Here is a 27,418-nt window from a genome sequence, read left to right as displayed (position 1 = left end):
CACAAGGTGGGATAGCAATTGGTCGGTAGTTGTCTGGATTGGTGGGGTCCCCGCTCTTGTAGATAGGTTAAGTAGAAGTAGAGAAAGAGTGATTTATAATGGTTTGTAGGTATGGTGCAAGGACAGGGCCGTTTGACTTTAAGATTTTAGGTGGAATCAGGTCAGGGCCAGGGGCCTTCTTTGAGAAAATACGTTTTAATAGCTTTACCATTGAAGGCAGATCTATTTCAGAAAAAGAGAATCTTTCTGTCAAGAGATTACGCTTAGTAGTCGATCTGATAGAAACGTGATTAAAATTAGATGGTAGATGTTCATTTAGACATTTTTCAGCAGCTTCAGTAAAATGGGTGTAAAAGGCATTGGCAATATTCATGGCGTCATGATAAGAGGTTCAATTTTGATCAGTGATTAGAGTAGGGAGGGTATTTGGTTTGTTTTTGACATACTGCCGCAAACAATTCCATGTTCCAGAGATATTACCTTTATTTTCCTTGAGTTTTTTCTTAAAGAAAGACTTCTTTGAGTTACGTCAGTGTGTAGTCACTGCATTACGAAGATTTTTGTACATTTGAATATGTGTTTTCGCTATTTGGTTTAATCCTATGACTGTGATGGTTACGTAGGTACATAAGTTGTTTGGCTGTGTCATCAATCCATGGAGGAAGTCCTATATGTATGCGGATAGATCTAATAGGTGCATGTTTATCAAGAGTGTTGCTAATAGCCCCTTGGAAGTTCCAGCATAGGGATTTAGAGTTATTAATTGCCCTGAGATTTTATTGTAGAGTACTAACAAAATTCGTAGGTTCTATGGAAGAAAGATGTCTAGTCTTGATGAAAGTAGTTGGCTGTTTATGCAAGTGTATTTTTCTGACACAGTAGATAAGGTCGTGATCAGAAGCTCCGTTGACAATGACACCACTGTCGATAATTCGTAGGGGATGACTGACATAGATGTGGTCAATCAAAGTACCAGAGGATGGCCTAGTAATGTCCACAATTAATTGCTTTAGAGTAATCATGGTAGAGCAGAAGGCTTTGGCATTACTTGTTTTGCGATGTGCAAGGAGGTTACAATTAAAGTCTCCCATAATTATAATTTTATTATTTACGGAGTCAGTAATTGAAGTACGGTTCAAGTTCAGTTCTTGAAAGGATAGAATGTTGAGATCTGGAGGACAATAACAGACGCCAATGAGAATAGGGCTTGCTTTAGGGTAGGTAAGTTGGCACCAGAGCACTTCAATATGCGAGGTGTCGGGTAGATGTGTAATCAGTGTTGAGCTCCAGGGCTGAAGGTTTAAGAGTTGTTTTACATAAATGCAGAGGCCACCTCAGCGATTTCTTTGTCGATCCTTACGAAGAAGGGAATATCCGCTAATTTCAATAATATTATTCGGATGGGATGGGGTAAGCCAAGATTCAGAGATACTCATTATGTCGAAGTCATAGTCGTGTATTATACATGTTACTTCGTCCAGGTGGGGTAGCATGCTTTTTATATTAATGTGGCCGATCTTTAGTCCTCAAGGAAGATTTTTTATGGTATTAGCATTGCTTGGGTGATCAGTTGCTTGACTCCTTATCAGACTATTTCCTTGTATTGATTCCAGTACATTATTCACATTTTGGGGATAAGTAAATTTGTTTTGTCTAGTGCGTCCATACCTCATTAATATCCAAGAAAGTCCTTCTTAGTTCCTTATGGCCAATTTCCTCGATTTAGGATTTCATCATCTTGGTTAATTGACGATTCAATGATAAAAGATACCTTCCAATTAGTTTTCTGTTCTGACTTTTCCGACGTAATAAAATTGTTATCTACTTCTATATCTAATAAGTGATCCATTACCTCCTGGATTTGTGTGTTTTTGGGACAGTTTGAGAGAAAGTATTTGTATGTGGGAATGAGAGATAACTCAAGCCCTTCCTTAGCATGGTTTGAGCCCCAATTTTTTTTTGTTTTTGCTATGGTCAGCTCTAAGCATATGGCATGATATGCCAATAGGCCAAATTGCCTGGGTAAGTACAGTATCAATATCCGTAGTGGTGTTGATAATATAACATTTACTATGGGTTTCCAGGTTTTTTTATTGTCTAGTTGGTCTGATAGCATGAAAATCAACTACCTGCGACTGAATGTATTCTGCCATTAGTGTTCGTACGGGGATCCCCGACTTTTGTCCCCGACCCCGACTGTCGCAAACCAAGTCGGGGTTTTCCATTTCTCAGGGTTATGTTTTCGTAGTGTAATTTTAAATTTTCGCGCCAACGCACCTCCCTAAAATCCTAAAAATATAAAATAGATAGGTTCCTTCTCTCCCTTTTTTCGTGGGCGACAATAGAATGATACGAATGACCTTCGGCTGATGCCGCTGACGTAGCCAGCGCCGTAGCTAGGGCTGGGTGGCTGGGGCGGCCGCTCCGGGCGCCGTCCCCGCGATAGGGTATAGGGGCACCAAAATTGGTCCATATTATTATATTAGAGGGCGCCAAAATTGCAGCTCACCCCTGGCGCCATTTTCTCTAACTACGGCCCTGGACGTAGCTCTCGCTTGACGCTTGCCTCCGACTTGAGTCGCTTTTTTAAGTTTTAGTTTCGTAATTGCCGTTGTTTCGACTTTCGGGCTCTCTCAGTCTCAGCTAAGGAGTGTGGAGTTATGTTTGGAAATAGCTTGTGAATTTATAAAACTTATTTAAACAATTACAATGCCTAAGCTATAGACCTCTATTTTAAAATCTATCTATCTTATCTATTTTTACAATAGTCTTAGTCGATAAATCAAAATAACGGTCAAAAATGCCGCCGATCAGTTTTGAAAAATATTTTTGGCAGCGTAATCGTCGGCCATTTTCGATATGGAGATACAGGCCGGAAGGCAGGCAAGGCTGCCAGATTTCTATAGACCGAAAACGGCCAACTCTCTCAAATGTTTTCGTTTTCAAAATGAAAATTTTGCGGCGTAGCTATCGACTAAGACTATTACTAATAGTCCCTAGGCTCAGAGGCTGGCTTGCACAAGATACACTACCTAATCTTAACCAGTAAAGTTGGGGTATTTTTATAATTTTTCTATTCTTAATAAATACAAAGAATTTTCCATCCCCGACCCCGACTTGTTTTTCGCGGGGTTACACCCACCACGACCCCGACTTTATTTTGACCCCGTACGAACACTATCTGCCATAGAATCTTCATTTGATTTAGCTGAGCAGTTACCGATAAAAAAGTCTAGTCCATCTTGTTGGATTGGATTGTTACTTGCCGGCATTTGGCCCTGGTTTCGATCAAATACCCTGTTGGACTTTAAGTTTGCAGAACTCGATTCCTTAGAATACCCCTGTGGTTTCTTAAATGCATTTTGGAATCCTGGTTTCCCTTTTCTTGCTGTATTTAGGGGATTTAAGGGATTTCCTGAGGTCTTTGTAGGTTCCTGGAATAATGGAGTTTGTAGTTGTATGTCCGGCTGCATGTTGCAAGTATTTCCTACAAGTGAGAAGGGGGGAATGGAGGGCTTCCCAATTCTAGGAAACTTGTTGTTAGTTAACAAGTTTTGTACATAATAGAGGAGTTGAGATTAGGTGTAATAATATTCCGTGGTCTGGAAAACCTGCAAATAGTGTTTTTCTTGTCAGTCTAGAGCCAGCCATCATTAGTGTAACATGTCATTAAGCTTTGTATATAGTCAGTAACCAACTAATAAATTATGTTGATTCATTAAGTAGTTTAATCATTCCATAATATCTTAAAACAAAACTCAGTCAGAGGTCGCGCATCTCGAGTACATTGTAAAATACAAAAAAAAAATTCCATGACGATATGGTTAGTCTGTTAACGCGCGACTCGGACTGAGCCCGACTTTCTTCATAATTCGCAATATGACCGGCAAACGTTACTTGTCGGGAGCGCAAAAGCGTCTCAAGAGAAAAAAAATTAAACAAGTCAATGATGGACAAGGTGCGATAGAAGCTTTCGTTACTAGTCAGCAAATAAAATCGGCTCGTCAATTAGTTCGGGAGAAACCGAATAAATTTATGGACACAGGGTTGGTCTCCGGAGGAACAAAACAACAAAGTAATTTTGATTCAAGCAGTTCAAATAAAGAAAACCGGGATGTACCAGACACAGAAGCAATTTTTAATGTTCGAGAACCGGATGGCATCGAAAAAATAATTCTTCAGATCGGGAGCTAAAGTCTCTGCCAGAAAAGCAAAAAGAACTTTTAATATCTAATTTATCAGCGCGAAAAAAACCAAAACCCAAGTGAGGAGCAATCAAACCAGGAGCCGAAGGACAATATACCGACTAAGAAAATCTAACTCATTAAGCACCATGTCAACCATGTCATGCGATTTAACATGGTATTTCCCAAAACCATTGTTGGTAATCAAAATCGCAGTTTCAACCAGTCGCGGTACAAAAAATACCCTTTGATTTAATATTCAGTGCAAAAGGACAAAGTGTATTGTTTTTGCTGCAGGCATTTTTCTACCTTTAAACTTGGTTCTTTTATTACCGGTTTTTGTGACTGGAAAAATTGTTAAAAAAATTTCAAAGAACATTTCAATTCCGAGAAATCTTCTCATCAAATAGCTTAAGCAAAATAAACGTCGTATTTAGAAAATAAATCGTAAGGATCAATTGTTTTCCAGATTAGCCAACAGCAAAAAAATGATATTTTAAGAAGAGCCGTTTTATCAACTCATGTAGAAGTAGTATTATTATGTGCTCAACAAGATATTGCATATCAAAGCCATAGACAAAATAGCAAAATGTTGAACAGAGGAATTTTTTTTGAAATTTTGGAACTTATTAAGAGAAAATGTCACAATTTTAAAGGAATTTCTGAAAGTATGCCCAATAATGGAAAATACATCCATAGTACTGTACAAAACGAATTGATTGATATTGCTGAAAACTTAATTCAAAAAATGATTGCAAGCAAGATAAATGAATCTGGTGGATATTATACCATTATCGCTGACGAATCCAAAGACAATGGAGGAGTTGAACAGCTATGCGTGTGTGTAAGATGTAATGTTAATATTCAAGGAAGGTTTCTTGGTTTTGCAGACTTGCATACCTTTGATTCGATTTCAATTTCATCAGCTATAATTAAACTTATAAGTGATAGTGGTCTAACCATATCGAATTGTGTTGTGCAAAGTTACGATGGTGCAAGCGTAATGTCTGGTGATATCTCAGGGGTTCACGTTCGAATACAATCCGCTGTCGAGGGAAATTGCCCTTATGTTCACTGTTACGCGCACTGACTTAATTTAGTGTTAGTTGATAGCTGTACCAAAATTTCTGAAATAAGGGAATCAGTATAAAACTTTCAAAGTAATTCAGTACTTCGATGTGAATATTTTCTTGAAGCTCAGAAAGAATTAGGCTACAAAAATATTTAAAAAATGCCTCAAAGCTGTCAGACCAGTTGGTCAAGTAAAAAAAAAAGGGATACACTATTTTAGAAATAGAGTCGATGCGGTACTTTTGGCACTTGAAAATGTTGTTGAAAAAGGGAAAGCTGAAAAAGCGGCAGAATGTAAGGGATACATATATCAATTATAAAAGTTTGGCAATATATTAATGTTCGTCGTATTAGACGAAGTTCTTGAAATGACTAATTCACTCTCAGAGGTTCTGCAGAAACCACAGCTTTTTTATTCTAGAGCTAATGAATTATGTCAAGGAACTATAAAATCTTTAAAGGATATGAGAAATGAAGATAAATTTAACGAGATGTGGGCTGAGGCGTCTAAAGTGGCAAATATGATAGAAATCGAAGTAGCTGATCCCGACGCTTTAGCCAAAACAACAGGAAAAAGAATAAAAACTCAGAACAAAAAATTAAAAAAAAATTTTGTTCTTGATACAATTGGTGAGCAACTGATGAAAGAGTTACCATAGGTCAAAAGCACCGCGTCACTTTCTATTCCATACAGGATATGTTTTGTCAGTAAAATGCAAACGCGATTTACGGACAACAATAGGTTACTAAAAGGGATAACAGGAGCTGAACCTCAAAACGAAAACTTTTTAAATCGTGAAGAAGTAGTTCATTTTTGTAAATCATTTGAAAGATTTTCTTTTAATATTGACGCGCTAAAATGTTAAACTAAAATTGCTAAAAACCTTTTAATTGATGGAAATTAAAACCATTGAAGATTGTTTCAAACATCTTATTCCAATTAAGGAGGGTTTCCGCGATCTCCTAAAATATTTGAATCTTGTCAATTGTATACCAGTTTCAAGCGCAACTGCGAAAGAAGTTTTAGCTCGTTAAAGAGAATAAAGTCATTTACTCGAACAACTATGGGAGAAAATAGGTTGTCGAATCTCTCCATTTTATCAATAAATCGCAACTTGTCTAACATTCTTAGAGAGAACAGTATGCGCGTTGTGGATTAATTTGGAAATGCAAAAAATAGGAGAATGTCTTTCATTGTTTGAAAAAATATTTCCTTGTCATTTTGAAATATTTTTAAATTGACAATAAACATTTCTCTTTAAGGTTTCATTGTGTTATTTCTTCTACACATGTCTCTAGCTTTGATAATTTTTTAGGGGCCCTCTCAAATGTTTAGCCTACGTGCAAAAAAAGCTTGGCGGCGCCACTGGCAAAAATATCAAGTTGTTTTCGAATGTTCACTTCCAGTTCTTCGACTCCATGGTCGGTATTTTCCACTTCAAATTTGTTCAGTGAGTTTCTTAGAGATTCTACAAACTGATCTATATTCATATTTTAATAGTCTCTTATTTTTGCCATAATTTTCGGCATTTTTGGGCAATATTTTTTTCTTAGGCATATATGATATCCTGATCTGAGCCTCCACAGGGTATAATACCACTTTCTATTATTCTATGTGGGCATGATACATATATATATGATCTATTAATGTTGCTGTTTCAGATGTAATCCTTGTCGGAGATTCAATTAATTACCTATAAGTTGAAAAACACTTCTGTAGTGTTTTGGTTTTGGGCTCGAGAGGTTTTTTTTAGGTCACAATTAAAGTCTCCAATTAAAATTGTTTCCATACTTGACTTGTCATTAGAAAGGGATAAGAGTTTTTTAAGGTTGTAAGTCACTATCTCAGTATTCTGTGATAGACCAGGAGAGTAATAACAGACTCCTAGTTGCATTGGCTTGGTATTTTCTTCATATAATATGCACCAGATATTTTTGATTGGGAAATGTGGTTCTATATCTTGTATTTTGATTTGATTTAAAATTAAATTGGTTCGGTAGTACACACAGAAACCTCCTCCATCTTTATGTGTGCGGTCATTTCTGAAGACGTAATAGTTATCGATGTTAATCAGTGAGTCTGGGATTTCACTCTTTAACCAGGTTTCAGTGACACCAAGGAAGTCAGTTTTGTGATCGTGGATTATTTTCCTGAAAACTTCAAAATGAGGTACCAGTGTTCCAATGTGGATATGACCTATTTTAAGGCCTTTGAGTGATTTTCTGATGTATGCCGGATTCGTAGTGGGTCATGCACGTTGCGAGTTTTCACTGGTGGTGTTATTATTTTGAGAGTCCCGAAACCGATTTATTCTTAGTGGATATGGCCAGTTTTCCAGGTTTTTTATCTCATATTTCTTGTCACATTCTATTTGAAAGGCCTTTTTCCAGGAGGTTTTTACTTGTTCCAGCACAGTAACTGAAGCTTTCTCGATTCCTATGCTTTGTAAATGGTCGGTTATGTCATCTATTTCTGTTCTTTCACAGTTCATGAGTCTATAGCTGAAAGTTGGCAAGTATACCATCTCCAGTGCTTCTTTTTCTTCTTCACTTGTGCCTATTTCTTTATTGGAATCTTGATTATTTATAGATAAGCATATACAGTAAGTTAACCTCAACAGGTTTTTATGAAAGGAAAACTGAAGAGCTCGGGGAAAACCACTTAAAACAGTGGGGAGAGAACTTGAAAACTCAACCCAGGAGTTGTTCCGAGTTTTCACACAGTGCCACAAGCAGGGATCGAACCCGGCTCCTTTTGCTGCGAGGCGAAAGTGCTAACCACTCCGCCACCCCACATGGCTCTATGTAAACTGAAACAGATAATTGCCTTGTGCCATCAAGTACCAGGTGTTAGAACATTTTTGTTTCTTTATCAAGAAAATATTACGGAAGGGTTTAAATTAACTCCTAATTCAATTTGAGCAACATTAATTCTAATTAAATTTAAAATTTGAACTGATTACAAATAACAAAATAGTTATCATCTTCATACCAATAGCGAAAATAAGAGAATTTGGACTATATATGAAGAAGAATGATAAAGAAATTTTCATTACCTGAACTAGAGCTTCATCTCCAATCTGGGCACAGGACAATGTTGGAGTTGTTCCTAAAAAGCCAGAATCTGTAACTTCTTCCACAGTTTCACCAATAGAAAGAACCAATGTTGCATTTACGAAGGACACTATGATGTATGCATCAAAATCATCTGAAAAAATCAGTCTGAATTAGCTCTATATAAAATTTTATTTTGAAAAAAAATTCAGTTTGTGACATAACAACCAATAACATAAATTCATAACAGGGGATTTTGTAACATGACTGACATTTGCTATAAACTAAGAAATGATGAAGTTTCATAAGTCATTTTGGCCATAAATAACGACTAACAAGTTTGGAAAAGGATCTTAGGTTTTGATTTCATTTTTTCTTTTCTTAAAGGAAAAGCATCACTTTAATTAAAGCAAGATCTAAATGAATTTGTGCAGCAAGAGGAGTCATGTTTGATCCCAGCTTGTGGCACTGGGTGAAAACTCCAGAGTTTATTTTGCAAGTTATCTCCCTACGGTCCATTAAATCTTATTAGAGGTTAACGGTAAAAGGGATTGTAGGCTCTCATGGCATGAAGGGCTTTCCACCACTATACTAAGCAGATTAAACTGGTCACCTAAATTAAAGGCATAAAAAGTCTCTAGATGACTTAAGCTTAAGGTGGTGCCTTACTGATTATTATTATTATTCTCAGGGTTGGAAAAAAGCCAGACCAGTGGTTTTATTTGGTTATAAGTTTTTTTTTCTGTTAAAGCAAAAATTTATATTAAATAATTAACTTCTTTTGATTCCCCACTAGTTTTTGTTAAGGCCGCGCCGATCGAGTCACCGAAGCTTTTAACCTTTAAACCTACCGCTGTCCCCCTCAATTAGAGGTGAATTTGAACTCATCCCGATTTTTTTAAATATGAAAAAAGCTAAACTAAATAAAAGCTAATATTTTAGTAAAATATTGGTAATTTTTTTATTTAAAAAAAGCCAAAAAAAAACAGGGTTGGCATGGAACCAGCAGATTATTTTGGCTTTTTTGAAATGAGTAAAAGAGGCTGGCTACCATTTAAAAAAACGGATATAACTAAATAAAACCACAGGTCTGGCTTTTTTTAAAAATCCGGCTTTTACCCAGCCCTGCAATAAAAGCTGGATTTTTTCAAGTGGCTATAACCAGTTTTAACCAGGTAGATATAACTGGTATGGCGGGTTCCATGCCAACCCAGATTATTCTCATAAGACATCTTGCCCCTTTCGCCAGTGTTGTAAAATTGATATGCCCTTTAGAAATTTGTCTTTATAATTTCAGTTATTAACAGAAAGCTACGCTAACCTGTGATCTTTCAGCTTAAGCCACTATTCATGCAAACTCTTCATGCCAACCACTCCCTACACTTGCTTGTAAGATGTTATAGAAAATAACATCATGGGTGAAATGCGGTTTTTTTTGATTATACATCAAATTACAGAAACTTACCATCCAACTTCTTTTTCACAGTCCATACAGCATTTGGATTACCAGGCAATTCTGACACTGCCATTTCTGAAACTTCAAGACCATGCCTTAATACTCTCATAGAGGATCTTGGTCCCCTACCACACGCTACATAAAGCTGAGGCGTATCTTCATTAGCTAAATCAGCTATTTGACAATGCATTATTGGAGATAGAGATTCTAACTCGTCAACTAACACCAGGTTCTTTAACGGCCTTGGAGCAAAGAAAAACGTATCCCCTTCTTCAAGAGGCATAGCGCTACTAAATTCTGGTTCATCATCATCATCACCAAGATGAGCAATTTGATAAAGGCAACTATTGGAAAGATAAAATATTCAAATGTATAAAGAATTAATAAATGTTACCATTACCAACAATAAACACTAAAATAAATTATTCGCGTCAAAAGGAACGATTTTTAATTCTAAGAGCTTGAATATCGATAATATCGCTAATATTTCCTTTGCACGTGGAATTTTTTCATTCTGATAATAAAATCGAAACACATGGACTTAGCAATATTTATCCACATATATCTTAGCCAATTAGATTAGCCCTTCTAAACTAGCGCACATCTATTTATACAACATAACCATTTTAAGTTTTTCAAATTAATTTCTTTTAAGATCTATTAAAACACTTACTGATTTCCAAACTCGGAAGCAACAAAAAGAAAACCAGTTTTCAACACACACATGGAAGATGAAACTGGTACTGTGTCAAAATATTTTAGTTTAATTTCCGTAACCATGTCTTCATCGGTTTCCAAGGTTATTTTGAAAATATCCCCTTGCTCGGTTTGTGTCAGGAAGAAAAACATTGACTGAAATATAAAATATACACTAGTAAAGAAAGAAACATTAGCTTCAAGCAATATATGATCAAGATACCTTAGTTTTGTGTGTAGCGCTGCACACAAAAATCATTCCTCTCTCAGGATCGTCCAAATCATTCTAGAAATTTTTTTATTTTAAAATGTAATTTAAAGAGATGTATTCTCAGAATATACATTTTATTTATCTATATTTGTAAAAAAGCCGAGAAAGTGAAAATTTTCCCTGTAATAATCCCCCTTTTCAACTCGGCCAACACACGCAACACACAGTGAAAAACTAATCGCATATGAGCTGGGTGGAAAGATAGGATGAATTAATGGGCTACAGTTGAACATAGGGCCTCGGTTCTTCTAATTGGCCTCGGTTCAATCCTTGAATGGCCCTGATACCCTTAACAAATGACAATCATAGTAGAAGAGCAAAAAAAAAGAAATATCTTACCCTACGTCTAGGAATAGGACATCGAATATCTGGTTGATCACCAAAATTTTTATACGTTATATAGTTCTCTGAACAAATCAAAACACCACTAGGCCCATCACTTCCTCCGGGTACTAAAAAAAATAAAAAATAATTGAGATACATAGTCTCTTTATTACCAATAAAAAATTATAAAATTACCTGATATTAAAAAATTTCCATGTTCTTCCAATGGCTCACTATATTTTCTAACAACATGATTTAAGCCTAGATCTAATTCGTAGAAAGTCAACGTTTGTTGAGTATTTTGAACAGCTTCGCCAGTGGGGTCACTATCTGCTTCCTAAAATATAATTTAAAAAAAAGTTAGTGTTTCCCATTTGACTGCTCTCAAGCACTCTAATCGACTTTCTATGTTAAAGTTGAGTGCTTGACTATCGATGTTTTAATTTTAAAGGTTAAATATTTGTACAGGGGTATGTTGATTATTGAAATTATACTTTCTGATAACGTCCGAGAAATAAACTCAAATCCCATAAGCTTGAAAGATTGAATTTTAAAGGTAAGAATTGACACTGCTATATTAAAAATTTGCAAAATCCAAAAATTAATTTATAGTGATCAATAACGCTACAAAATTTAGGATTAGCCTGAATATTTTTGGTTATAGCAAATAATAGCATTAGCATAGTGGTATTTTCACATGCTAAATAAATTTTAAGGGTGAATATCAACCCACCAACGCATGTCCAATATATATATTTTTTATTTTTGGATACTTTAGATGATACTGAACATTTCTGTGTCAAAATTATTTTGCAGAAATTAAAATAGATATTAATTTTTGAAAATTAATCTTTTCTAGCATTACTTTTCCGTTTGTGGTATAGTAGGGTACACTAAAATTTCCTTTTTGTGCAATATTGTGCGGCAAAGAATTTTTTAGCGTAGATATTAATTTGTTAAAATTAAGAATTTAAAAAAATTAATATCTACAGGAATTTTCATTTCCGCAAAATAATTTTGACACAGAAATGTTCAATATCGTCTAATGTATCAAAGAAAAATTGATAAAAAAATTGGACATGCGTTATTGTGTTAATTGATATTTTGCCAATTTTAAAATCAGTCCATTTATATGCTGACACAAGTGAGTCAGTGAAACTCAGATGAAATTTCATTAACTTACGGCAATTGTCTAGCAAATGGAAACAAATACAATTTTACAAACCTCATAATCCATCTCAAGGCAGGCAAACATGGGATTTTCAAATCCTACATCAACTCCAACCATATGATACACTAATGTATTTGATTTATGAGCTTCTAATGGCGATGATATGGTCAAACGAGCAGCAGCATCTCTGTTTAATATGTAAACCAGCTTTTGCTTCTCAACGGCACCTATTACACAAATAAAAATATTTTAAGAGATTTAAAAACTATATCATGATTTACTTGTACATTTTTTAAAATTGAAGTGTATTCACTGTACTCATTATCCATTAACAAAAAAATTCATTTGAGTAAAAAAACCAAAATTTTGGATTTAGATTGTAATTTATTATACCGATGAGCAAAAAGGGCAAAACCAGTCTACAATTGCAATTTCTGGTTAATGGTTCCTCTTTGTTAAACAATTCTATCTTCTTAAGTTATAGCAGTTATTTAGATAGTTAAGATTTAATAAAGGCTCTGCTTTTCTGATTAGAAACTTTTCGGGGTGAAAAATAATAAAAAATATACATACCAACCATAACAGCTCTGCCCTTGGGGTCAATTGCTAGGTATTGCCCAGGAACAATTCTTCTACAACCACTTTTACCAAAGGTTTCTTGGTGGATCTTAAGAAAAAAAAAAACATTTTAAAGCCTATCAATTTGTTGCATGTGATTTAGAATGATAAGTGAAAAACCTCGAATATAAGTACTTTATTAGGTTGTGTGACCCAATACTATAATGAAGCAAGATACTGAGCAAAATGGTGAATTTCAACTACATTTTTCAGAGACAACACGCTAAACTTAACCCTAGACTGGAAAAATTATTTTTAAAATGGGATTTACCTCACTAGTTCTAAATGGATCGAACCACATTAGATCAAATATTCTTGCACCTATGAATTGATTTAAATCAACAAAGTATTTGAGGCTTCAAGAAATCTACTCCCAGACCCTTAGAAAAACTATTTTGAAAAGACTAGTCTCACCACTGCTTAATAATTTGCCCATTGATAAGAAAATAGTTATGAACTAAAAGAAAAATAAATTTCATAATGAGATAGAAGATCTTGGTTTACAATTAACAAGATGCTTTTTCTTTAAATATTCAAAAGAAAAAATTCAAAATTCAAACCTTTTCAAAAAAATTTTTGGATGGATTATATTCAAGTATCACAATACGTCCAGAGTCAGAACCAACAACCAGGTAATCTGAAAAGAAATAAAATTGATAGTTTTATATCACTTATTTAAATGCAGTATTCTGTTTGTCTATCATGAGATAGGACAAATTAGGTGGCTTTTTTAAAAGGAATTTCAATTCTTATTTCTGCCAAAATTCAATAAAAAAAATCAAATTTGTGCTTTTATTTGTGTAAATAGTCTAAAGGCATTGAAGATTTAGATCTCAAGTTTAATAAAATTCCACAGAATGTCAAGAATAAACACTAACAAACAGTTTCAACATGCAATTTGAATCTACACATGCGTTCTTTGAAGTTAGAATTTTGCTATAATATCAGGATTGCCACAGTTTTTTTAAGATTCCAGGTTTTCCATGACTATTTCTAGAGATTTTCTGATTTTTTAAAAATGCTTTGTAACCAAAATTAAATTGTGACTTTTCCCTGAAATATTTACAAGTGCTTAAAATAAAACTTTCTCGATCAAACAATAATAAAAGATTGCTACAGATTTAGTATTTTATAAGTAATTACAATTTTCTTCACTGCTTAAACTCAGAAAACGACAGAGCTTCTAGTTAGCTCGTAAAATTAAAATAAAAAGCGTTGCTTTGCTGCAACTACAGGTTTTAATAAACAGCATACGAGATTTTTGCCATTGGTTTTACATGCTTCTTTAGGAAATATTTTACTGATAGCTATTGAGAAAACCTGGTAGCAAGGCTGTGATGAAGGCTACATAGGACGCGAGTGTGAAGATAGAACTAAGTTCTCATTGAAATAAGTATGAAAATTAACTATAAAGATATGAATTGGTATCATATTGCTTAATACATACCAATGAAGTCTTAAAATGCATAATCTACAATCAATTTTTTCTTCACACAGATGAGATTATCTCTCTTTGTTAGCAGAATGACTAACCGGTTACGATGATGGTGATATATATATATATATATATATATATATATATATATATATATATATATATATACATATATATACACATACATACACATATAGATATAGTTTTAAATCTCAAAATATTTTTCCTCCAAAATACAAAATTTAAAAAAAAATATTGTACTAGTTCTATACTTTGTTTATACCTTTTGATCCACCAGTTAAACGAAATCCCATCATAGAACGTATAACACCAAAAATTTCAACAGTGAGCAGTGTTTGAATTTTTCCTGTGTTAGGATCAGGCCGCAAAAGTTCCAAAATTTTTCCTCTTGAAACAGCCATTTCTTGCTGCTTGGTACCAGAAAAGTTCCCATGGACGGCATGGGTTATACCCGTAGCCTTTTGAAGGGTTAAATTATAGAGGAACATGTTCTAAATTAAAAAAAAATCAGAATTAATGCTGGTGGCTGAAGTGAGTGACACATGTCCAACAAGGCCATGGGATCGTACAAGGAGAGATTTTAGCCATTGTCAGGGATGGGAAAAGAAACAAATCCCAAAAAGTTAGGGTTAAATCATATTCAAAATACAGCAGATTTTCAATGTTTTTCACAGAAATAATACTCTTTCAAACTTCAAAGGTATAACACTAGCAACATTGGAGCTCATGCAAGAATTATTGTTTTGTTGTTGCGCAATTTAAGGCATTAAGATTATTTTTCCCAATTTAAAATTTACTAACACTTTCTTCACCAGTTCTAGTTTAATTATAAGGAAAAATGTTTACTAGCTTTTAGGGAATCCTTTTTTAAACAAAACTCAAAAATTGACCACCCTGATCCATTAGGACATGAAAACCCTGGGATCCCATACTTTATGGCTTTGAATTGGGGTCCTAATACCCTCTCTAATTGGCACCCTGTGTGTTTCTTTCAGAGGTAATTCCTTTAATCATCCAATGTAATTTATATATGTTATAATGATAACTTGTGTTTGAGTAGAAACTGCACATCTTCAATCAAAGAGAGCAGTTAACTGGTTTAGGAATGTAATGCCTTTACTTCCATGGATGATACTTTTCATTGAAGGCATCATACGCTTTAAGATATATTTTTGGTTTATAGGAACTTGCATATAAATCAGTAAAGGAATATTATATTTTCCATTGGACTTCCTGTAAACTGCACCGATAGAGGGATAATAGAAATTGTTTCTAAATTTGAATTGCAGTGGAATATATCAGAATGTTTTTACTTATTGATTTTCAAGCAACCATTAGCTTGATTTAAATCAGGTGTATGCCAAACAGTAACTAAATCCAATGGCTCATCCTTTCGTTTCTGCTAATCAGTGCAAAATATTCAAATTGGAAAAAAATGCACTGGAGATTTTAAGAAAAGCTGCGGGCCATCATAAAACGTTAAACACCTTCGCAGATTTCAGATTTTAGCGCTTTAAATAAACAACATGGTAGGCCTTAGACCTGGGCACCGGTAGATCGTTATTTATCAAAGGCTTATTCCTTGACTATTCGGAAATTAATGACAAACAGGAAAATAAAAATAAGACATTCCAAAATAACGTTTTAAAATAGAAAATGTTTATACTGAATTAAACTGCATTTACCTCAATTTCAAACCTTACACTATAATTTTTATATTATTTCGATAAGAAAGAGACATAGATTAGGAAATTTGACTTTTTTTTTAATTAAAAATAACGGATGGTGCAATCCTGGAGGCACGCTTTTTGATAAATACAAAAATGGTGTCTTACAAATATAATATTGAGGGCCCCCGTCTTCGAAAAAAATGTTTTTAATTTTTTTTAATATTATTATTTCTATATTTTTTTTCAGGTCTCAATTTTGTTAGGGTGCCCAATAGCAATAATCCGGCCCTGTATGCACTATTTTTCAGATGCGAATTGTTTTGTAATGGATTCTTTGGCTCTTTTGTTGCAGGGCGATTTTTTTCTCTGTGTGAATAGCCCTAGTCAAACATTTTCAGAAGAGACCATCTTAAACATTTAATTGACTAAATCCCTTAATGCACCAAAACTGTGTACCTCACGTGCAACTAGATGCTGTATATAGCACCATGGAGGAAAAAACTACTATCCTGGAGATGAAAAGAAGGCTAGCGAACAGTGGCTCAATCGACCTTTGTGCCTAGTAGAGTGTCTCTACCTATGGATGAACGGAATAACTATAACTTTATAAAAATTCCGTAATGGCTGCCCTAAAATAGGAGGCGCTAAAAGCCTACAAACCAGGCGTAACGCCTGGCGCCTCTAGCGGATTTTCGTGCCGTACTTCGAACAATTGGCCTGTGCTAGAGGTATCGTATTTACCTCTCCAGAAGTACTTTCTTCCTCCATGATAGCACCTAGTTGCACATTAGGTACACAGCCTAGCCCTCTCCTATACAAAATCATTCGGACTTTATTGGCATTGGCGGATACTAATGGGGAGCACACCCCTCTTTTGACGCGGGCCTTTCATGTGACTTGATGCTTTGTTATTACACCCATAGCTCAAGATGTCTTGAGTTTTTTCTATAGCCACCAATGTTTACTGGCCGCACCCATAGAAATCTCATAGGTAATTAGAATGCTGCCGTGTAACTGGCAATGGACCAAACGCCGTGGCAGACGATAGTCAGATCTCAGCCAATCAGAGCTCAAAGAGTGGTTCTGCCAAGAATTTAATGTCACCAGAGAGAATCACGTAACCTAGCTCCCGCGATAGTAGCGGAACCAAGTAGGATTATTATCCTCCTTGGCGGAACCACTCTACGGCCTCTGCTGGTAATTTGAATTTTCACGTCTCGGTCTGCCATTTTGCCACAAATATTTAAAAGGAACACGCAAAAATTTGCTCTGATATCGATCTCGATCCGTTGATCTGTTGAAATCGGCAGATCGGTTTTGGGCGATCTCGGAGCACCCAAAAGCGGAGAGCGGGAAAAGGAACACGTGAAACTTGATCGTAGCAAATCCGAGCACGCAAATGGAATATAAAATGTTGATCAGAGCGCTCGAGAACAGTCAAAGGGAAGACGCTATTAAATAAACTTACAAAATATAATTAAACGATGCAAAAATTATTTTAAAATGCAAGTATCATTATTTATTAAGTCAAATTTACGAATAACGATGAGTAAAAACTAATAGCATGATTAGCATCTGTTTTAGCTCTACCTATCTAGGTTTCAATGGCGAATCAAAGGGGGCGTAGCGATAGTTTTCGGTCGCGAATAGCCTAGAGACTAGTACCACCACGGACTCCACTCAATCGGAATGAATACTTGTTGTCAAGAATACCAAAATAATAATCAGGCGCTGTTTTCTTAGAGTCCTTTAGCTTGGTTGAGAGTTTTATCCCTAGATATATTAAAAAGATAGATACCTTACGCGGAGTGCTATTCGCCTAAAATATATGGGAGCGCTAACTAGATAATTTAAACTCGTACCCTAGATTCGAAATCACTCTCTCGCGCGTTGCCGATAGCGTTTACCCACTTCCCGCTGGAACTCAAAAAAAATTTGCTCCATGGTTTGTGCCTTAACGCAACCGATGGAGCCCGATTTTTCTGAGGTCACGGGCCGGAAAAGAGTAAACGCTTCGTAACAAAACCGTCAATGGGAAAGCCGTAGATATAATAAATGTATATAAAGGTCTAGATAAATTTCGGGGCGTCTAAGCCTAACATAAAATACGGAATTGACACCTAGCAGACACCGAGGAAGGCATGTGACCAAGAGCGCGAGCTCTCTTAGCATTTTAGACACCATCTGTTGGTCACTTTTAGTATAATTTCTAAGCAGGAGACAATGGCTCTCGCGACGATAGCACGAGCTTTCTTACCGATAGATAGCGCGTTATAAGGATAGCCTGCAGAAATTACGCGTTTCTGCTAGCTGTCACCTCCGTATTCACTCCCTTTGAAATATTTTATCTAGATCTTTATATACGTTTCCTATATCTATGGGGAAAGCTCTCAGTATTCGAATTTAGGGTACGAGTTTAAATTCTCTTTGCCCGTATCAAGGTCTATAAACCTTGCCCGTATTCCTGGTGTACTATGTGTACACCGCCACCTAACGCTTAACAATATTTATCGAGCTTAAAATCACGCGATGATTTTTTATTTTCTCACCTACTCGACAGGCGTCGCTTAAACGTAGAGTGAGATCGAATACATAATCGATAGATTCTTAGCTTTTAGTATATATGAAACAGGTCTTTGATCAGCAGACTACCACGACTTATTTTCGAGCCTGTTTACATTTAAATTTCAAAAGGAAACTCGACTTTCTAATCGTCTGCTCGTAGTGCAGTTTGAATTCGAAGGTTAAATAACTTAAATTCCGTTTCAGGATTCACTGTGGTTATAATTATGCAGTGCTTTTCAATGTTAGTGAACAGAAGTTCATTGCTTGCACGCCGCATTTCCATTTATAAGTCGTCACTAACGCCAGTTGTGTTTAAAACTAGCGTTCTTCAATGCAGTAGAGCTTTTTCGTTATCACCAAGCACGTGCTCAGGTACCATATTAATTGTATTGGATCCCTTTGAGCTTGTGGGGTACTAAAAAATAGAACTAATATTTTGTAATCGAAAGAAATGGTTATGAGAAAAATTACTTAATTTAATCAATAAAATTATTAAAAATCCCAAGCGTTATAAATTCTTCTTGTGACCCTGAACATGTTTTAGAAAGTGGTACAAACGTTTTCCCTTAAACTAGATTAGTTCATTCTATTTAAAATTGCGCACCTTGCAAAATCGATTTTGCTGGAATTTGTAGAGTCTTAGAAACGATGAGGGTGAAATAATAGGGGGATAAAAGCTGTTTTGGCAAGTAGCTAATATGTTATACCCCCTATTATTAACTTTTTATAAAATTGCCCATTCACCATACATTTCATAACTATTTCATTTTTTAAATAAGATTGATGATTTTGTCTTTATGTAATAATAGCTGCTATAAATGATCTATTAATTGTAGAAACTGCTGCATTTTAGTTATTTATTACTATATTTGTTCATTTTGGGCTGTATTATTAAGACCTGCGTTTTTAGTGTGGATCAAATGGGAAAAACCTTTATTGGCATTTTAATATTCAAAACATAAGATACTCTTTGAGGTTAGAAAAAAAGTTTGTATTTTATTCAAAAATAATATCGATTTTTGGTACAAATACCCCCATAAATCATATATATATTGCAAAGGACTTTCTATCAAAAGATTAACATAAACAATGTTTGTCCACTGACCAATATGGGTCTCTTTCTGAATAATACCCTAACTGGAAAAAGGGATTTTCCCCAGAGTTCGTTGTTTTCCTCTTTCCATAAGAAGTCTTCGAGGTTAACAGTAATAGTGGCATGAAGGGCTTTCCACCACCCTCCTAGGCTCCTACGTATTGTAACCCAGCCATCTGTTAGAGGCATTATAAGTCCTTGGGCCTAATTTCCGATTTAATAACAAAAAGTAGTAGATAGAAAAATAGCTCAACACCATGGTTTTCATCTGACAAAAACAAATGTGAAAAAAGTCATAAACAGTATACAATTTTTATTTCTATTGCATAAAATCGTCAACCTGAAATGTTAATGCCCGGCCAATTTGATTAAAATCGATTTTTCATAGTATAATAGACCTGAAAGCATTGTAAAGTCTAGTTTTAATAGGAACTATTGATTGCTATCATGCAAATAGAATATTTGTAGCTGTTGTTTTAATGGTGATTTTGTTAAATATTTATATTTACACTTTTAACACGTCGTATATTTAACACACTTGGATGTCTGGGAAAGAAGTGTTCAATGGTGGAAAAGTCCAGGTGGAAAATAGTGGATTCTTCCAGCACTGAACAATGAGTTTACTGGCCAATGTGGCAAATAGTGGACAATGTTTTTTATTTAAACAATCGTAAAAATTATAAATCAGATTAAATGCATTTTAAATTAGAATTTTTCGACTATTTATTGTTGCTTTATAACAAAATTATAGTATGGGTTTACTATTCTAAAATAAATATCAATATTACTACCCACTTTAGGCCACTGGCCTGGACTTGTATGAAAAACGTAACCTTTCGGTGATGCTGCTCGGAAGTGTTATTCCTATTTTTTCCTTTTTTTACCAATTGAATAAATGGGATAACAAAAATATTACAAAATAATAATCAAGGATTGGGTGAATCTGCAAAATTGAATTGCAAAAGTTATTTTTTAACGCTCCTGATGTCATTGCTCTAGCTTTAATAATGGAATTATTGTTTCCAATTGTTTATTTAGTAACTAACAAGGTGAAGAGAAGCACATTGTGAAAAACTAAATGAAAAGAGACTTAAAACGGTTTTAAAATTCACAATTTATTTATTTAAAAATCCAACGTTTCGGAGGAACTCTTCCTCCTTCTTAGGGATTTTTACAAGTCTTGTAAAAATCCCTGAAGAAGGAGGAAGAGTTCCTCCGAAACGTTGGATTTTTAAATAAATAAATTGTGAATTTTAAAACCGTTTTAAGTCCCTTTTCATTTCACTAACAAGGTGACTACCCGAGGTGTAACTCTATCAATTTTCCCAAATTTTTGTGAATTTATATAACTTTCCAAAAACTTTGAGTTTTGGTTTTATGAAGCTAAGATGCCACTTCTATTCTCAGTGGTGTAGCCAGAAATCCTTCAAGATATAAAATACCTGAAAAAGGGGTGAAATTTTAGTATCACTAAGAGGGTTTGGACACGGAAGCTCTCCCCTTGTCTACGCCACTGTTTATTCCTTCATTTTCTTGTACAAATTTTAAAACAAACGTTTTTTTGGGAGTGCAGGGGACATCTAAATTTATTGCTAAGGTTATCTATAACAGTTTCCATTTTACAACCCTCTTCTTGAAGAGGTGAATTTATAGTCTTTCTCAGTTAGCTCCTAAATGCCTCTTTTATTCCACTGATTCAAGGCTATTTTTGGTTCTGGGTGTCCAGCCAGGATTTTGTTTTACTGAGACCTGACTATTGCCTAAAGTTTTTGATTTAGAATTACAAAACTAACTAACTCCTAAGTTAGATGTAAGAATATAATCACACCGTTTCAATCACTATCACTTATTTATAATTTTTATTAGATAATAAAGTAATAACACAAAAACATTGTCATTTTTAAGTTAGTCCTTTAAAAAAGCTATTGCGGGCTCTTTTTATGGGTTTTGGTTAACAGCACTTCTATATTTCTAGTTCAGTAATTTTTTTATCACAAACATTCTGTTCAATTTGTCGTTGTAGGTAGACTTTTTACTGAAAAGCATGAATGGGTCAAAGCAGATGGAAAGAATGCAACAATTGGAATATCTCGATATGCTCAGGTAAATTTCCTTCCAAAAACGCTCTTAGAGTGTATTTGATAAATCTACATGGCTCATACAAACCTGAAAAATCAGGAAATTAAGTTTCTTTTTGAAAAAGAAAACGGAATCTCCAAATATTTTTGTATAAATCAGTATAATTTTTGTGCTTATGATAGCGCGCAAGAGCAAGCTTTTGCATTAGAAAATATCAGAATAATAATACCCTTTGCGTCAAATGAAAGTTAAAGTGATATTGAAATTTAGATAGTGACAAATGATGTTGGGCCTAAATTTGATACCAACTATAGTCACATTATAGGAAAAGTAGAATTAATTTCCTCTCAATATTCATTACCTATAGGACCAAATATGTGTTGTAATTTTTGTTATTCATGTAGGAAGCATTAGGAGATGTGGTTTATGTTCAGCTGCCAGAGGTGGGAACAGAGTTTAATCAACATGGTAATTTTTATTGATGTTTTAAATTTTGCACCTACCTCGTCATAACTAATTTCATAGTTGTATTTATTTTTAATGGTGATTCTAGATGAGTGTGGAGCTGTAGAAAGTGTAAAAGCAGCTAGTGAAATATACACTCCAGTGTCAGGAAAGGTTACAGAAATAAACAGTGCTCTAGAGGATAACCCAGGTCTTGTAAACAAATCATGCTATGAGGAAGGTTAGTATTTGTAATCCAAATAATATACAGAATTATAAGTAAATATGAACGCAAAGTAAAAACAATTCGATTTTAAATTTCATTATTTAGGGTGGTTGTTTAAGGCTGAGTTAACAAAACCTGAAGAATTAGAAGAATTACTAGATGAAGCAGCTTATGAAACATTTCTTAAATCACTTGATGAATAAATTTTGTACTAAAATATCGTATGCAAATGGCTGCCATTTATAAAACTTAATACTTGCCATTTCAAGTACAACTAGTCACTGTGGTTTTATATAAAGAATCAAACGTTATTTTTATTTTCATGTTACATTTTTTAAATATAAATAAAGTTATATTTCACTTGGATTTTGTATAACAATTAATGTGAAATCCTTATCTAAAAAAAATTTGAAATTTAAAAATCATACTAGATTATGCGTGATGGGTTACTTACCTGGAGCAATCATGATCTCATGTTTTTTCGATCTTACTCGAAAAAATGTGAGGTCATCAGTAGGATCAACGTCCCTAACAGTACTTCTTGCCTTCTCAGTCAACTGACTTATTAAACTAGAATAATGCACAGTTGTTGCATTGTCCATCGTTGTTTTAATTGGAACTCCTATTTTCAAATGAAAAATATTTTGTTTTGTTCCAAGGCTATTTTGAATTCTAGTGTCCTGGGATCTTTCAGTATTTATACTTAGGGGAATGACTATGTTGAGACACTGGGCAATAGGGCTTAATTTTCCACCAGTGCCAAAGCTGGATGGCATACAGCGCTGATATTTTTTTAAAAGACAGGAGCATACTTAAAGACCGTGAAGTGGCTTATGAACAACATTAAAATTGCGTCTATGATATAGTCATTCTCCTCCAGTAAAAATTAAAATATCAATACTTAAAGGGCAATGCAAGTGTCCATGCAGTGACAGCACTTGATTCGGAACTGTTTTCTTCTACAAGTCGTAAGTTGTTTTTCCAAGGAGGATTTTTACACCGCGCAAAAACATTATTATCCTTGGTATAAACACGTGGTGCAATTTTGCTCTCATTCACGAATTTTTCAAAATTATTAAACTTCTTTTGAATAATTGCCCTACTTTTTATTGTGTATAAATGATCCGATATGTCGGTAAGCTTGAAATCTTCACTTTCCTCAGCCATTTTCACGACAAAGAATGCATAGATTTTGCTATCCCATAAGAAACGCAAGAGGCATTTATACAAAATAATTGCTGCAAATATGGTTCTGCTTTTTTTACGGAGGGAAATGCTACAGCAGATAGAGCATGCACAGTCGTTCTTTTTGTCTATAAGATTATTTACCTCTTAATGGCCACTTGTGTTTCCCTTTAAATACAGGCTAACGAACTCAAGAAAACAGTATCATGAAACACAGACCCACCCATATTCTAAGTTTTGTTGTTTTGGTAATTATCAGTAGTATCAGTAAATTTATACAATCAGATGTTGAGTGTAATTGCTACAAATTTATAAGTTAACGGAGTTACGGTATTATAAAATTCATGAACAAATGTAAAAATATTAAGTCACATAATTTAGTCAAATGCATAGTTCAGAAGAAATTTATTAATTATTTTAATTAACTTAAATAAAAATATTACATAGAAGAAATTCTGTAAAACAACATAAACTGTGTCGTTTGATAAAAAAATATATTATAGCTAAAATATTTGGGACAGTCACCAGCAGTGTAATAGAAAGAATATTAACAAAGTACTAACCTTCATTGTTAATAACAATTATTCCAACAACCCCTTTGTGACTTTGAATTCTTCTCAAGGAGTCTTCAACCTCAGACTGTTAATAAAAGTAGAAATATTAGAGGATCTTTGGTTTCTTACGAAAGTAAATAAGACTAAATCTGATCCAAGCCATCCCGGAACAAAAACGGGCCCCTCTATTAAATGTATTTATTTATTCTTAGAGAGTATGATTTTGTTGAGCCAATTTTTATTGTTGCTCCCTATCAACATTCTCTATAAGTGAAAATAAAAAAATTTTTAGTGTTACTACAAAATTTATGCCAATAGTTCACCAGTGCAGAATTATTAGAAATTAATTTGAAACTTTCAGAAAAAAAAGGAAAAATTTTGCCTGGAGCATGGAACTAATTAAAGGGAGTGTGATGTAGGACGTTTAATGAAGGATAATTTATTTCCATGCGCATGAACTTTTAAGGTGAAAAGTCTGTAGTAGCTTTTCCCATGGCTGATTCAAAACACATCTGTAGTAGCTTTTACAATAATTGTCTTGTATATCTTTGTATTTACTTCCCCCCTAGCTTTGCCTTTTGCTTAGGGATGCACCGATATATCAGCCGATATTGGCTGATAACGATATTAGAAAAATATTTGCAGAAAAAACATTGAAAAATAATAAAATACTCTATTAACTACCTTATTATAATATTTTATTGCCTCAACCTTACATTTCCCTTTAAAAAAGCAAGTTCTTCAACAAGGCTTGGCTTTAGTCTGTTTCTTAATTTTGTAAGTAACTTTCCGGTTGTACTAAACAGCCTTTCACTATCAACACTGGATGCAGGTGCCAATAGATATATTCTAGCGAGGCTGGCAAGAATTGGGAATTGTTCTTTATTGGCGCACCACCATTTGAAAATATTGCTTGTCTTGAGGATTAGAGGTCTGATAATTTTTCGCCACTAAGTGCGTAAGGCCAAAGAGCGTTTTTAAAAGACCCAAAGAGTGATTGGCCGCGCCACTTACGCCAGACTTAAGAAGCTAGACCATTTTTTTAAGAAAGGAAGTTTCAAGTGTAAACAAATAAATAAATAAATAAAATCAACGATATTCGATTTGTGAAAGATAATATTTATCAAGTAAAATGAAAAGAAACATTCTGATTTGCTCTTGCAAACTTTTTTAATGAAAAACTAGAATATAATGGTATGACAGTGCATTGAACAGTCTTTTACAATGATTTTATCATATACACTACTGTTATGATAGATGACTTTGTTAAAGGGCAACGCAAGCTCTGAGGCAAAAAAAGAAAAAGCATGGTGCTTTTTAACCCCCTCCACCCCCACTCGATACTGGCGAGACCATGCAGAGTTTACCGTAAATTTCGCACTTTGCATACATAGGCACACAAATGCCAGCTCACTTGCGTTGCCCTTTAATATCAGCCATGGATAGCCGATATATTGGCTGTACCCATATCGGTGCATCCCTACTTTTGCTGGCTTAAATATTCTTTAGAACTTTAGAGCTAATCAACTTTCCAAATAAGTTTGGGAAAACTCGTATCATATTATACTAAATTGCACTTTTGGCTGATTGTGAAACAAAGATATGAAATTTACAGACCCAAATTTATGAAACACCATATTTACCCTATAACTGCTTTACTTGGGTACAATTCGCTTCAATAATATTTCTGTATGAATGTGTGGTTAATGCTTGTTTTTAGTTTTTAATCGCCTCTTTCAGTTTCACCATCATTATTGGTACATCTAGTGACTCAATAATTCTATCACACTGTTTTGGGGGCCTGAATGCCATGGAAACGTTCTTTGTTTACACCACCAAATTTTAAATTCCATTTGCTATATTTTTAAAGGTATTTTTTATATGCTGCAAGTGAGCGGAACGACATATCTTCTCAAGGAAGAGTGAATCATCCCTTAGCTCGGTAGTGTATGAACCATGGTCTAAAGTGCTACAGCGGAACCCCTGCCTAAGCCTACAGCAGGTCCTAATGGTAAAAGCCATTACCTTCTTTGAGTTTATTTGTAAATTAGATAAAAATTTCTTTCGCTAAAGTAAAAATAGGGGCCTGAGGTACCAATTCCACCTATTCAATCGTACTGTACTGCATAAGCTAGACTATTAATTAGACCCATGTCCAGAGTAGACGAATGATTTATCCCTAATTCAACTCAAGGAACAATTCAGGAGAACTTCACTAATTACCGGGTATTTTGTTTTTAAGTTTTCAAAGAAAACAAAAAAATAACAAAAGTTACACTATACTCACAGCCATCTATACTTAGTCTTCAAAATTACAATAAAAATTTAAGGTTAATGGTGTTAAAGCGTAGAAGAACCTTGTTAGGCTTAAGAAATGTCAAACAAGGTAGCCTATTTTTTAATCGCGATCACAATTTATCACAACGCCCTCTTTCGGCCACTGAAAAAACCTGGCAAACCTGTACCACTACCATAGAATATAGGAAATATACAAAAATTATATTTCATATATCTATTACCACTACACTGCCGTGATTTGCACAAAGGCATTAACGACATTTTTGACATTTTAATGTTTTAGTTTTATCTGGGTAAGTTGGTGGTGCTGATTCTGAATCTGAAATTAGTTTGTTTCTAGCCCTCTTAGGTTTTAAGATATACGCTTGTCACAAAAGCATTATTTCGGTACTTTCACGGAACTACTTCGCAAATAGGCATTAAGCGCCATCCTTTACTTAGCACAAAAGCATTTTATGGGTTTATCCAATCAGCATTAAATGCTTTTGTGCGAATAATTTAAGTAATATGAGATTACCTTTAAATAATTTGCGCAAAAGCATTATTGCCTTTGTGAACATTTAAAACTCAAAAAATACCATGCACATCGGAATTTAACTTAAAAAAGCGCGATAAAGGAACCGCTAGTTTCAATCAGGAACTATAAATTTAAAAAGAACAGAAAAAATACTACTAGATAGGATATTTTCCAGAAAATTCTGAGGGAAAGTTTTTCATTGATAAAAAAAAGCAACAAAACTGAGTTTTTCTTAAAATGACGTTTTGGTCGTTAATGCCTTTGTGCAAATCACGGCAGTACAGGATTTATTATTTATTATTTATTAACAGAAAAATATCTACCAAGCCAGCAAGGCTTTTGTGTAGATTTCAAATACATATGCGTGAAACAGATACAATAAGCAAGGACCCTATATTGTTCTAACTATATAGGATCGTCGGTATATGCACTAAAAGAACTATACACTACTGCAGAGGTTTCATATTTAATGGTAGTACAGAAAAA

At 34.4% G+C, this 27,418-nt stretch overlaps 3 protein-coding genes across 3 annotated transcripts in view; 1 reads left to right on the top strand and 2 right to left on the bottom strand.

Annotated features, from left to right (window-relative positions):
- Positions 1-16,060, bottom strand: part of Sf3b3 (splicing factor 3b subunit 3) — a 29,380-nt gene extending 13,320 nt beyond the window's left edge. Inside the window, exons 1-11 of the mRNA XM_090168119.1 lie at positions 15,987-16,060; positions 14,564-14,792; positions 13,406-13,482; positions 12,801-12,894; positions 12,282-12,454; positions 11,252-11,393; positions 11,072-11,184; positions 10,685-10,747; positions 10,439-10,617; positions 9,775-10,109; positions 8,312-8,463 (exon numbers count right to left, since the gene is read on the bottom strand). Coding sequence (XP_090024245.1) covers positions 8,312-8,463; positions 9,775-10,109; positions 10,439-10,617; positions 10,685-10,747; positions 11,072-11,184; positions 11,252-11,393; positions 12,282-12,454; positions 12,801-12,894; positions 13,406-13,482; positions 14,564-14,789 — 1,554 coding nt within the window. The 5' untranslated portion in view covers positions 14,790-14,792; positions 15,987-16,060. The remainder of the gene's footprint in view (positions 1-8,311; positions 8,464-9,774; positions 10,110-10,438; positions 10,618-10,684; positions 10,748-11,071; positions 11,185-11,251; positions 11,394-12,281; positions 12,455-12,800; positions 12,895-13,405; positions 13,483-14,563; positions 14,793-15,986) is intronic.
- A 2,625-nt stretch (positions 16,061-18,685) lies between these two features.
- ppl (glycine cleavage system H protein, mitochondrial) lies at positions 18,686-22,744 on the top strand. The gene is made up of 5 exons (XM_090170086.1): positions 18,686-18,908; positions 21,653-21,732; positions 22,113-22,176; positions 22,262-22,393; positions 22,484-22,744. Exons 1-5 carry the CDS (start codon positions 18,761-18,763, stop codon positions 22,579-22,581), a joined length of 522 nt encoding a protein of 173 aa, XP_090026212.1. The 5' UTR covers positions 18,686-18,760; the 3' UTR covers positions 22,582-22,744.
- Positions 22,661-26,569, bottom strand: robl (dynein light chain roadblock). The gene is made up of 4 exons (XM_090168118.1): positions 26,405-26,569; positions 24,127-24,202; positions 22,833-23,000; positions 22,661-22,775 (listed from the first exon to the last, which is right to left on the bottom strand). The coding sequence occupies exons 1-4, from the start codon at positions 26,408-26,410 to the stop codon at positions 22,729-22,731; spliced, it is 297 nt and encodes a 98-aa protein (XP_090024244.1). The 5' UTR covers positions 26,411-26,569; the 3' UTR covers positions 22,661-22,728.
- Positions 26,570-27,418: the final 849 nt, after the last annotated feature.

This window comes from Leiobunum rupestre, chromosome 3 (assembly GCF_980474605.1).
Source record: "Leiobunum rupestre chromosome 3, qqLeiRupe1.1.hap1, whole genome shotgun sequence".
Classification (NCBI taxonomy): domain Eukaryota; kingdom Metazoa; phylum Arthropoda; class Arachnida; order Opiliones; family Sclerosomatidae; genus Leiobunum; species Leiobunum rupestre.
The sequence above is the reverse complement of the archived record's forward strand: the minus strand, read 5'-3'. Positions and strand labels throughout refer to the sequence as shown.